This window comes from Ostreococcus tauri, assembly GCF_000214015.3.
Source record: "Ostreococcus tauri WGS project CAID00000000 data, contig chromosome 15, whole genome shotgun sequence".
NCBI lineage: Eukaryota > Viridiplantae > Chlorophyta > Mamiellophyceae > Mamiellales > Bathycoccaceae > Ostreococcus > Ostreococcus tauri.
In genome coordinates, this window is record NC_014440.2 from 22,558 (window position 1) to 34,215 (window position 11,658).

The 11,658-nt window shown below is 64.0% G+C and overlaps 9 protein-coding genes across 9 annotated transcripts; 5 read left to right on the forward strand and 4 right to left on the reverse strand.

The window, feature by feature from the left end:
• Nucleotides 1-142: 142 nt before the first annotated feature.
• OT_ostta15g00120 (Biotin/lipoate A/B protein ligase) lies at nucleotides 143-1,102 on the forward strand (the record flags this gene model as incomplete). Its single annotated transcript, XM_003074472.1, has 1 exon — nucleotides 143-1,102. One exon carries the CDS (start codon nucleotides 143-145, stop codon nucleotides 1,100-1,102), a length of 960 nt encoding a protein of 319 aa, XP_003074519.1.
• A 234-nt stretch (nucleotides 1,103-1,336) lies between these two features.
• On the forward strand, nucleotides 1,337-2,299 carry OT_ostta15g00130 (RmlC-like jelly roll fold; the record flags this gene model as incomplete). Its single annotated transcript, XM_003074473.2, has 1 exon — nucleotides 1,337-2,299. One exon carries the CDS (start codon nucleotides 1,337-1,339, stop codon nucleotides 2,297-2,299), a length of 963 nt encoding a protein of 320 aa, XP_003074520.2.
• Nucleotides 2,300-2,400: 101 nt separating this feature from the next.
• OT_ostta15g00140 (Phospholipid/glycerol acyltransferase) lies at nucleotides 2,401-3,438 on the forward strand (the record flags this gene model as incomplete). The annotated part of the gene is made up of 1 exon (XM_022985618.1): nucleotides 2,401-3,438. The coding sequence occupies one exon, from the start codon at nucleotides 2,401-2,403 to the stop codon at nucleotides 3,436-3,438; it is 1,038 nt and encodes a 345-aa protein (XP_022841082.1).
• Nucleotides 3,439-3,591: 153 nt separating this feature from the next.
• Nucleotides 3,592-4,255, forward strand: OT_ostta15g00150 (Nucleoside diphosphate kinase; the record flags this gene model as incomplete). The annotated part of the gene is made up of 2 exons (XM_022985619.1): nucleotides 3,592-3,623; nucleotides 3,835-4,255. 2 exons carry the CDS (start codon nucleotides 3,592-3,594, stop codon nucleotides 4,253-4,255), a joined length of 453 nt encoding a protein of 150 aa, XP_022841083.1.
• A 181-nt stretch (nucleotides 4,256-4,436) lies between these two features.
• On the reverse strand, nucleotides 4,437-4,766 carry OT_ostta15g00160 (unnamed product; the record flags this gene model as incomplete). The annotated part of the gene is made up of 1 exon (XM_022985620.1): nucleotides 4,437-4,766. One exon carries the CDS (start codon nucleotides 4,764-4,766, stop codon nucleotides 4,437-4,439), a length of 330 nt encoding a protein of 109 aa, XP_022841084.1.
• Nucleotides 4,767-5,086: 320 nt separating this feature from the next.
• Nucleotides 5,087-6,274, forward strand: OT_ostta15g00170 (Transcription factor TFIIB, conserved site; the record flags this gene model as incomplete). Its single annotated transcript, XM_003083110.1, has 1 exon — nucleotides 5,087-6,274. One exon carries the CDS (start codon nucleotides 5,087-5,089, stop codon nucleotides 6,272-6,274), a length of 1,188 nt encoding a protein of 395 aa, XP_003083158.1.
• A 55-nt stretch (nucleotides 6,275-6,329) lies between these two features.
• Nucleotides 6,330-7,874, reverse strand: OT_ostta15g00180 (NAD-dependent epimerase/dehydratase; the record flags this gene model as incomplete). The annotated part of the gene is made up of 1 exon (XM_003083111.2): nucleotides 6,330-7,874. The coding sequence occupies one exon, from the start codon at nucleotides 7,872-7,874 to the stop codon at nucleotides 6,330-6,332; it is 1,545 nt and encodes a 514-aa protein (XP_003083159.2).
• Nucleotides 7,875-8,210: 336 nt separating this feature from the next.
• On the reverse strand, nucleotides 8,211-9,977 carry OT_ostta15g00190 (Amino acid/polyamine transporter I; the record flags this gene model as incomplete). The annotated part of the gene is made up of 1 exon (XM_003083112.2): nucleotides 8,211-9,977. The coding sequence occupies one exon, from the start codon at nucleotides 9,975-9,977 to the stop codon at nucleotides 8,211-8,213; it is 1,767 nt and encodes a 588-aa protein (XP_003083160.2).
• Nucleotides 9,978-10,218: 241 nt separating this feature from the next.
• Nucleotides 10,219-11,346, reverse strand: OT_ostta15g00195 (unnamed product; the record flags this gene model as incomplete). The annotated part of the gene is made up of 1 exon (XM_022985621.1): nucleotides 10,219-11,346. One exon carries the CDS (start codon nucleotides 11,344-11,346, stop codon nucleotides 10,219-10,221), a length of 1,128 nt encoding a protein of 375 aa, XP_022841085.1.
• Nucleotides 11,347-11,658: the final 312 nt, after the last annotated feature.

The window sequence follows — 11,658 nt, forward strand, 5'->3', positions numbered from 1 at the left end:
GCGACGCCGCGACCGCTTCGCGCGCGCGCGCGCGTCGTCGACGTCGTCGTCGGGCGTCGCCGCGCGCGCGCGGGGGGGCATCGACGGCCGCGGCGCGCCTCGGCGCGGGATCGAATGGGGCGCAACGCGACGGCGTCGCACAATGCCGCGCGCGTCGTCGCGCGCGCGCGCGTCGACGCGGTGCGACCGCGCGTCGGGGACGTCGCGTCGTCGTCGCCTCCAGCGCGCGCGCGCGAGGCGACGCGACGTCCCGGGCGCGACGGAAACGCGGGATGATGATGATGATGATGATGATGATGACGCGCGACGGCCGTGTGTCGTCTACGACGTCTCGCGCGCGCTCACGGCGTACGACGACGTCTGGGCGTGGCAACGCGGGTTCGTTCACGCCGCGCTGCGACAGAGCACCGATCGATGGCGAGACGTCGCGATTCTGTGCGCGCATCCGCCCACGGTGACCCTCGGCGCGGGGTCCGTCGAGGCGCACGTGAAATTCAACCTCGACGCGCCACCGGATGGGTTCGAGGTGCGACGATGCGAGCGCGGGGGCGAGGCGACGTATCACGGGCCGGGACAGTTGGTGCTGTACCCGATACTCAACCTCGGTGCGGATGGACGGGCGCGGGATTTACGCGCGTACACGTCGGCGTTGGAGGAGGTGGCGCTGCGGGCGATGATCGAACTCGGGTGCGACGCGTCCAAGTGTCATCGAATAGACGGCCTCACGGGGGCGTGGTGTGATGGACATAAACTCGCGGCGGTGGGCGTGCGAGCGCGGCGGTGGATCACCTATCACGGCGTCGCGCTGAACGTGTGCCCGGACCTCTCGCACTTCGCCGTCGTCGTCCCGTGCGGAATCGACGATCGACCGGTGGGGAGCGTGGCGCAAATCTTACGAGGGGAGGAGGGCGTGGTGAGTTCGGCGTTCGCGGCGCGCGTGCCGGAGACGCGCGCGCCGATGTCGACGCGGGAGCGCGACGAACTCACGCGTCGCGCCGCCGACGCCGTCATTCGCGCATTCGCCGACGTCTTTCACGTCGACGTCGACCGCAGATCGCGCGCGCCGACGCCGCGCGAGATCGATGCGTTAGATCTCGCGTGAGCGCGACGACGTCAGTGATCTCCGAGTGGCTGCCGACGTGTTTTTCATCCCGCGTCCCGCGCGCGCGTCCGCACTCCTCGGCGCATGCGCCGGGTCCTCGCCGGGTCCATCTCCCGCGCTCGGACGTCACCGAACCGCGCGTCGAGCCGACACGTGTGCACGCGCGAGATGCACGACGACGCCGGCGCGTCGGCGGTGATTCAGAAGGCGCACGCGGTGCACATACCCACCCCGATGGCGACGCGAGATCCATTCTTATTCTGCGTCTATCACAGAGACGAGTACCCGGCCGGGGACGAGAAGATGCGGGCGCCCAGACGCGGGAACGGGGCGGATTTCGACCCGCGCGCGCCGTACAGGATGTACCACGGACGCGACGGCTTCGCGGGGTTCCCGTCGCATCCGCATCGAGGTTTCGAAACAATCACGGCGACGATGAAGGGAACGATCGATCACGCCGACTCCCAGGGATGCGCCGGGAGGTACGGCGATGGGGATTTGCAGTACATGACGGCGGGGGCGGGGATCGTGCACGGAGAGATGTTTCCGCTTCGACGCGCGGATGGACCGAACACGCTGCAATTGTTTCAGATTTGGTTAAACCTGCCGGCGAAGGATAAGATGGTCGAGCCTGCGTTCGTGATGCACTGGAGCGAAGACGTGAAGAAGAAGACGTACGACGGGGTGGAGGTGACGATTTGGACGGGGGAGTACGACGGAGTCAACGCGTTGAAGCCGACGCCTAACTCGTGGGCGGCGAATCCGGAGAACGACGTGGGCGTGTATTTGTTACGCATACAACCCGGCGCGAGCTTTACGCTGAATCCAGCCAAGGGGGGGACGTCCACGAACCGATCGCTCTACTTCGTCGAAGGCGCTTCTGTTGAGGTGTGCGGCCAACTTTTAGATCAAAAGGCTGTGTTGGACGTCGACGCGTCGAGAGACGTGCCGCTGACGAACAACAGCGACGTCGAAGTCATCGTCCTCGTTCTGCAAGGGAAACCGATCGGGGAGCCGGTGGCGCAGCACGGTCCGTTTGTCATGAACTCGCGCCAAGAAATCGAGCAAGCGTTCGCCGACTACCGGTCGACTCGTTTCGGCGGGTGGCCGTGGGACGACGACGCCGTGGTGTTTCCCCGCGAAAAAGGACGATTCGCACTCGTGAACGGCGTGGAATCCGTTCCCAAAACTGCGTAGAAGCGAGTATTCGCCGAGCGCTCGCTCTCAGTGTGTACCTTTTTTGTTTATTAATAGCTGAAGCCGAGCGTGGGAATTACAATATTGGACGTGGTCACAAGATGACTCTTCCCACCGACCTCGAACCGCTTCCGCTCGATCTCCGACAATTCATCAGAGCGCTCATTCTCGTTCCTCGCTTGATCGTTCTTGCCGTCGTGTGCGTCGTGACCTGGATTTTATCGGTCGCCAAGATTTTGGCCACATTCATGCTCAATGCGTATCTCGGGGCGCCGCGTCGCACGCTGATTTCGCGCTGCAAGGACGCGGACCGTCGCGTCTGTTTCGTCCACGACTGGCTCACCATGAGACACAACGAAGATTCCACAGTCGTTTATCCCGACTGGTTCATGCGTTGGCATCGCTGGCACTTGAAGTGCGTGCACTTCGCGGCCAAGGCGGCGCTCTTCTCGCTCGGATACCTCAGAGTACACATAACCGGCGAACCACGGGAGTCGACGCTGCTGTTCGTCTGCAATCACAGAGGAATCATCGATACATTGGTTTTGAGTTTCGTCCTCGACGAGGTGCCGTACTTTGTCAGTGGCGCGGGAATTCTCAATCTACCTTTCCTCCGCGAAGTCGCGTTGAGCGCGGATTGTTTCGTCGTCGAGCCGGCGATGAAAAACGTCGGGGTAGATATGCTGCGATCTGTGCTGCTCAACGCGCGCGCTCGAGCCAATGAAAATGGTTCGAAGACGGGTGCTCGTCGTCGCATAGTTCTCTTCCCCGGCGGAGAGCCCGAAATCGGATGCGAAATCACTCGCTGGCACCATCCGAAGAGCTTTGAAATCGTCGCGCCCCGCTTCATGGGCGCCATTTCTCTCACGTTCGAGGGTCCCGGTCACTTTTCACCCAGTTGGGTCACCGGTCTTCAGGATCTCTTCTACATCATCTTCACTCTGGCGAGAATTCCGAGCAATCGCTGCCGCGTTCGCTTCCTCTCGCCCGTGCCGTCGCCGTCGTCGAGCGAGTCCGTCGCTTTGTCCGCCGACGTCATGGAGCGGTACCGTCTCGAGATCGCTCGCGCGCTCGAGCTCCCGATTCTCCTCGACGACGGCTCTCGAATCATGCCCCACCTCGAGCGCGCCGCGCGTTGAGATCGTCCGCGGTCTTCGATCGATCGGGATCCTCGACGGGTGTAAAAGTAAAAGTCTCCGCGCGGTGCTAAAACTGTCGTCATCCACGCGATCGCGCCGCCGCCTCGCCCTCGATCGATCATTCGTCCGCACACACCGACGACCGCGACCGAGATGTCCAACGAACGCACGTACATCATGATCAAGTGCGTGCGCGGCGTCGTCGAGCGTTCGCACCCGTCGCGACGCGCGCGCGGCGACGGACGCGACGCGATGGATGGGCACGGCGAGCGATCGCTCGACACTGGCATCGTGAACGACATCGCGTCGACACCGCGCGCGTGCGCGAACGCACGCGCGCTCGATGCGAGGGACGATGACTGACGATGATGCGCACGCGATCGTGCGCGCGAATAGGCCGGACGGGGTCCAACGCGGACTCGTCGCGGAGATCATCGCGCGATTCGCCCGTAAAGGGTTCACGCTCCGCGCGATGAAGATGATGAACGTGACCAAGGAACACGCGGAGAAGCACTACGCCGATCTCTCCTCCAAGCCGTTCTTCGGTGGATTGGTGTCGTACATGTGCTCCGGCCCGGTGGTGGCCATGGTGTGGGAAGGTAAGGATGTCGTGAAGACGGGGCGTAAGATTATCGGCGCGACGAACCCGGCGGCGAGCGAACCGGGCACGATCCGAGGTGACTTCTGCATCGAAGTCGGTCGCAACGTCATCCACGGCTCGGACGCCGTCGAAAGCGCCAACCACGAAATCGGCCTCTGGTTCCCGGAGGGCGTGTGCGAGTACGAACCGTGCGCCAAGGCGTGGATCTACGAATAAACGACTCGTCCCGAATCCGAGCGCTCGACGAGGTCTCCCGCCTCGCTCGACGCGTCGTCTCCGACGTCGTTCTCGATCGAGGCGCGCGCGCTTTAGCGAGCATACATCCATTTTAATACATGAACGTCCGTTCGTTCCTTCCTTCCTTCCCTCCTTCTCCTCTCCTCTTCGCGCGTCTCCTCTACGCGGCGGTCTCGCTCGTCGCGCGCGTCCGCGGTTTCGAACCGAGCCCCCCTCCCACCCGTCGCCGTCCCCGCGCGCCCGCGAAATCACCGCTCTCACCATCGACTCTCCACCCCATCCCACCTCGCCCACCGATCACCGCCGACGCCGCGTCCGCCGTCGCCAGCGTCGAGTCGCCGCCGCGCGTCATCGCCGCCGCCGCCGCGCCGACCGCGAGCACGACCACCACCGCGAGCGCCACCGCGCGCACACCGTATCGACACACTCGCGTCGCCCGCTCGCCGCGCGTGCGCTCGATCTCCTCGTCGGCGTCGTCGGCGTCGTGCATCGATTCGGGTGTTGTCCCGATCGCCCGCGCGTCGCTCGACGCGCGCGCGCGCTCGACGTCCGACGCGCTCGACGCGACCGATCGAACGAGCGGGCGACGCTCGTGTCGCAGCATCGCGCGCGCCGCGCGCACGGGTGTGCGGGCGACGGGCGACGGGCGACGGGCGATGGGTGATGGGTGGTGGGTGGTGGGCACGAGTGACGAGTCATGACTCAAGGAATGGAGACCCCGCGAACGACCGCGCGGCGATCGGTCGGCACCGCGCGTCGACGCGCGCGACACTCCAGCGCGCGCGCGCGCGGCGAGCGCGACGGGGCGTGATGCAGGCGATGAGCGCGCAGAGCGTGAACCACGCCCCGAGCCCGAGCGCGCAGGAGATTAAAAAGTTTACGCAAATCTGTCCAAAGTGCGCCACGCACACCGCGATCGTCGAGGATCACGCGTCTGGGGATTTGATATGCACCGAATGCGGATTGGTGATCGAATCGAGGATCATCGACGAGTGCTCGGAGTGGCGGACGTTCGGGGACGGCGATAAGGATAAGAATGGGGCCGATCCGTCGCGCACGGTGGGGGCGACGAACGTCATGCTCACGGGTGGCGGATTGAGCACGACGATCGGGAAGAATCCGGATGGGACGTATAACGCCACGCTGACGCGATTGCATAATCGCGGGATGAATCCGGATAAGGCGCTCATCGCGGCGTTTCACAGCATCGGCGAGTTCGCGGATGCGATGGGGATGAATCGCGTGGTCAAGGACGGAGCGTGCGATTTGTATCGGATGGTGACGAGCGCGCACTCGACGCTGGGGAAATCGAACGCAGCGATGTACGCGGCGTGTCTGTACATCGCCGCGAGGCAAGAAGGGATGACGCGGACGTTTAAGGAGGTGTGCGGCGCGGCGCAAGGAACGACGGTGAAGGAAATAGGACGATGCTACAAGTTCATCTTAAAGGTGTGCGATGGGTTGAACATGCAAATGAACGAACAGATGATCACGCCGGAACTCCTCACAAATCGCTTCTGCGGCAACCTCGGGATCGGTGAGCACGAGTACTTGAAGCTGTGCTCTCACATCGTGAGGACGTTTAAGGAACTGAGAGACTCGGAGGGTCATCGGAGCGAGAAGCAGCCCGCGTCCGTGGCCGCGGCTTCCATCTTCATCTCCGCCGTCGTGAAGGGGATTCACAAAGATAAGGCGAGCCTATTCCGAATCTCCGAGGTGAGTGGCATGGCGGAGGTTACCATTCGCACGTCGTTTTTCGACATGGTCCCGTACGCCTCGAAGTTGCTACCCTCGGCGAACCAGGATCGGTTGGCGTTCTTGTTGGAGGAGGCGGAGCGCATGCGCGCTGGATCGACGATGACGTTGCCGACGCACGCGGCTAAGCAATATCTGCCGGCCTCGATGCCGCTGTTGACGCTCGACGACATCGATGCGGGCGACGTCTTTGACGAATTGCCGGGAGATGTGAAAATAGAAGTGAAGGAGGAGATCACGTAGTATTAGGATGCAATGACACAACATCGAGGTGGTCTAGTTACGAACAATGAATACTTCAGTTCGTCGCCGTCGCCGTCGTCGTCGCGGTCGTCGTCGCGGTCGCGGTCGCAGACGCCTTGGCCGCGCCCAGGTTGAGACGCTCTCGGAAGTCTTCAACCATCTTCGGCAAGCCTTCGCGGAGGGTGACCTTCGGTTCCCACCCGAGCGTCTTCTTCGCGAGGGTGATGTCCGGCCGACGCCTACCCGGATCGTCCGCCGTGTTTTCCTTGTACTCGATCTTCGCGTTCTTATCGACGACTTCCTTGACGACCTCGGCGAGTTCAAGCATGGTGAACTCGCCCGGGTTGCCGATGTTCACCGGTCCGATCTCGTTCTCATTATCCATGAGCGCCATGAGACCGGCGACGAGATCATCGACGTATTGGAACGATCGCGTCTGCTTACCGTCGCCGTAAACCGTGAGCGGCTCGCCGCGGAGAGCTTGGGAGACAAAGTTGGAGACGACGCGGCCGTCTTCGAGAGCCATTCTGGGTCCGTACGTGTTAAAGATGCGGGCGATTCTGATATCGACACCCTCTTGGCGGTGATAATCGAAGCAGAGCGTCTCAGCGACGCGCTTACCCTCGTCGTAGCACGAGCGCACGCCGATGGGGTTGACGTTACCCCAGTACGATTCCTTTTGCGGGTGCTCGAGCGGATCGCCGTACACCTCGGACGTGGACGTGAGGAGCATGCGAGCGCCCACGCGCTTAGCCAGACCGAGCATGTTCAGCGTGCCCATGACAGAGGTCTTAATCGTCTTCACCGGGTTGTGCTTGTAGTGCACCGGCGACGCCGGACACGCGAGATGATAAATCTGGTCCACCTCGACGAGCATCGGCTCGACGACGTCGTGTCGGATGAGCTCAAAGAATGGGTTTTGTAAGTGGTGCATGATGTTTTCCTTGCGACCGGTGAAGAAGTTATCGGCGACGATGACGATGTTGCCGCGCTCCATGAGTCTGTCGACGAGATGCGAGCCGACGAAACCGGCGCCACCGGTAACCAAGACGCGCAGACGCGTCGCCTTGGGAATCGGCACCGGCAAGGACTTCGTGAGGGAACCGCGTCCGACCGGTTCGGATGTCAGTTTCGTCGCCGAAAGCACGGAAGACGTCGACTTGTTCGCCAACGTCGCAGACTTCATCGTCGTCGTCTCCGTCGTCGTCTCCGTCTCCGTCTCCTCCTTCGAGTACTTTGACCTCGGCGTCTCCGTCACGTCCACCTCGGCGACGTCCTTCGCCGCGCGCGCGTCCGACGCCTTCATCGTCGATCCCGTCACGACGTCATCTTCATCCACGTCACCATCCCGGTCATTCGTATCAAACTTCGCGTCACCCAACGTCGATCTCTCATCGTCCCTCGTTCGATCGCTTCGTCCGTCCGTCGTCGCGTCCGTCGCCTCGAGCGTCGACCGCCGTTCGCCCGTCCCGCGATATCCACCCGTCCCGACCGCCCCCGTGCGCGCGCCCGCCCCTCGCGTCGCCAACATCGCGACGACGGCGATGACGACGAGCGCGAGCACCGAGCGCTTGGTCGACGCGCGCGTTTTCCGTCCCATGACGTCTGCGATCGCGCGCCACGCCCCGCGCGCGATGGACGCGCCGCCGCGCGCGACGAACGCGGACGACGACGACGAGCGCGCGCCTCTGGACGCGCGCGCGGCGAGCGCGGGTGATCGATCGCGCGGTGGCGTCGCGCGAGACGAGCGATCGCGCTCACCGAGGCGCATGCGCCGAGGGATGGCGCGACGGGGGCGGGGACGTGGACGATGGATAGTCCTCCGGGAGACTGTTCGCCCACGCGCGGGACGGCGGCGACGACGGGACGACGCTTGGGGTGGATCCGGTCGAAAACGACGCGAGTAGACGTACGGTGCGTGCGCTAGGGATGATATCTACGTGCTATGCGTGCGTGGGTGGTGCGCGGGCGCACTCTGGGTGGGCGCGGGAAGGAGGGCGACGTCGTCGGCGTCGGCGTCGGCGTCCGCGGCGTCCGCGGCGCCCGTCTCGGCGAGCTCGATCCCGCTCGACGCGGACGACGACGCCTTTTGATGCTCGTATTGACGCCATGCGAACGTGACGTATGCCGCGGTACACGCCAGGGTGTACACGATGTATCGAATCCAAGCCATCGCGCCTAGACCGCCGATTAAGACGCACGTGAGTAAGACGCCGACGGCGGGTAAAAACGGCACCATCGGCGCGCGAAACGTCTTGCGAGATCCACTCTTGGCGACGACGGGCAAGGTGAGAAAACTCAGCGTACTCACGACGACGAGCGCGAGACAGAGGACGCCGAACCAGGAAACGGCGGATCCGCGCTGTCGATAATCAAGCCCGAACGCGAGCGAGGAAAGCAAGAGGCCGAGCGCCCGGCGAAGCGGCGGCGTTCGGCGAGACCAATCCGCGTCTTCCGGTGTGCACCGAACGATGAGAATCCCGAGGTTGACGCAACAAAATACGCTCAACGTCCCTATCGAGACGAGTTGGGCGAGAAGGTTGATGTCGAGCAAGACGGCCATGACGCCGGTGACGATTCCGCTGAAAATCGTCGCGTTCGCGGGCGTGCCGAACCTCTCGGAAACTCGCGAGAACCACGGCGGGAGCAAACCATCGCGCGCCATGACCATGAAAATCCGTGGTTGTCCCATCATCGACAGCAAAAGCGACGTCGTGATCGCGGCGAGCGCTCCGACGGAGACGAACGAGGCGACCCACGACATGCCGAAATTTGTAAACGCCACGGCGAACGGGGCGTTGACGTCAATATCGGCGTACGAAATCATCCCCGTGATGACGAGACACATGATGACGTACAGCGACGCGCATATCCCGAGCGAACCTAAGATGCCGATCGGCAGGTCCACGCTCGGATCGGCGACTTCCTCGGCGCACGTCGCCACGGTGTCGAAACCGACGAATGAAAAAATCACCACCGCCGCGCCCGAGATGATCCCACCCACGCCGTACGGTGCGAACGGGCTCCAATTCGCGACGTCGATTTTGGTCGACCCCGCGACGACGACGAGGGCGATGACGAGTAGGCTCGCGCACGTGACGGCAAAGTTGAACCTCGCCGTTTCCTTCGCCCCCGCGACGAGCAGCGCCGTCATCGCGCCCACGACCAATCCCGCGACGACGTCCACGACGACGACGCCCTCGATGACGTTCAACCGCACCGCCTCCGCGCTCGCACCCACCAGCGCCGCCGCGTACGACGTCCATCCGCGCGCGATGGCGGCGCTCGCGATGAGCAACTCCAATACCAAATTCCCCCCCGTGATCACCCCCCCAAACTCCCCGAACGCCGCGTACGCGTACGAGTACGACGACCCAGCCTCGGGCATCATCGTCGCGAACTCGGCGTAGGCCAATCCCGTGATCGCGCTCGTCATCGCCGCCAACGCGTACGACGCCGCCACGCCCGGGCCCGCGCGTCGCGACGCCACCTCCCCCGTGAGCACGAACACCCCCGCGCCGACGATCCCACCGACGCCGAGGAACAGGATATCGACCCTCGACAGCGCGCGCCGAAGCGCGCGGTCCGACGTCGACGCGTCGTCCGTCGAGGCGTCCGAATCCGTCGCCCGTTCGCCTCGACGCCGATTCATCGCTCGGCGCCACACCGCGTCCACGCCCGCGCGATCGACGCGCGACGCCATCGCGGTCGCGGTCGTCGTCGTCGTCGCCGTCGCCGTCGCCCGTCGCGCGCCGCACGCGCGTCCTCGGCGTCGAGGCGGACTCTCGGGTGGTGTGTTCGCGTGCGCGCGGTGTTCGGGCGGTTCGCGTCGACGCCGCGTCGAACGGGCGCGCGTGGACGCCGCGCGACCGAGCGACGCCTCGGATGGGTGCGGGCGAATGCGTTCGGGTGTATGTCTCGTGTGTACGTAATGAAAATCATCTCTAATATGCCAAAAGCTCGCCGCGGTCTTCGCCGACACGAACCGGATGTACGTCTTTAGGCTCGCATTCCAAACCGACGTGAATGTGTATTCTCTCCACCCCGTCCTCGCCCACGTCGCCCATCCCCGCGTGCGGGACGGAACTCACGAAAACAAACACAGAACCATTTGGTATGCGCACGCGCGCGCGCACTTTCGACACGTCCTCTGACCACCGGTCGCCGACCGCCACGTAGACCGAATCGTGAAGGCTGATGACGACACCCAACCTCTGCGAACCGGGTTTGAAATCGTAGTGCATAGGCTGCTCGCTCCGAGACTCCGAACACGGCACGTCGCGCACGTTCTGAATCATGTACGTGATGTGACCCGGCGGCGGGAACACGGCGTTCTCGGGGAGAAGGGGCCTGATGCGCTCGACGATCCACGTCTCGTCCTCCACAGTTCCCACGTGAGCTCGCTGTCTGAACGCGCTATTGTGGACGGTCACGCTCCACCCTTTGCGTTGCCGCGGCATGACGACACACTCGTATGATGTGCTTAGCTCCTTCGACTCGAGCGCGGTGCAGATACGCGCCTTATCGCGCTCGCTTGGCTCCCACGTGGCGCCGTTGAACAGATTCGCCCACTCGTTAGCCTTTACTTTTGACTTCAACGCAAGCAACCGCGTCACGTCCGAGTCGCTGAAAACGCCTTTGAAGAGCTGCCATCCCGGGTGATCTCGGCTCTTGTCATCACGGAACCGTTGCGGCGTCGGAGCCGGCGCCTCGCTCGGCGGATTCCGTCGCGGTTCGCCCCACGCCGGGAGCGCGGCGAGAAACGCAGCGGCTTCTTCATCCGACAGTCCCCGCGTGCCGCGCCGTGCGCGCCTACAGAGCTCCTGACGCACGAGATTGCGCCATCTCTTACGTCCCCAGTTCCACAGCGACGGTGCCTCCACGCGCGCGCCGTTCTGTCGCGCGTTCAGATCTCTCAGCGCCACGATCCCGCGCGCCTTGATCTCCTCATCCGTCACATTCGCCATCCCGCGGTCGGGCGCGTAGTCGAGCATCGCATCGACGACGACGTCCACGAGCTCCTTCACCACGCGGCGCCATCGCTCGGTGTCTTTCGAGGGCACACGCGGCATGGTGCCGAACGCGCGCGCGCGGACGTGTGCCCACGCCGCGCCCGTCGCCCCCGATCGACCCCACCCCGCGCCCGCGCGATCCGATTCGTACCCGTTTTTACCCCAAATGTGTCTTGAGTCATCACTCGCGAAACGATTGTATGTCGACCATCACGCCCGACGACGCGCGCCGGGGCGATCGATCGCGCGACGGGGTGGAGGACACGAGGGGGTGTGTCACGAGTCACGACTCGTGCGGCGTACCACCGCGCGCGCGCGCCCGCGCGATGACCATCGACAGCTCGATCGCGCGTCGACGGTGAAAACGACGAC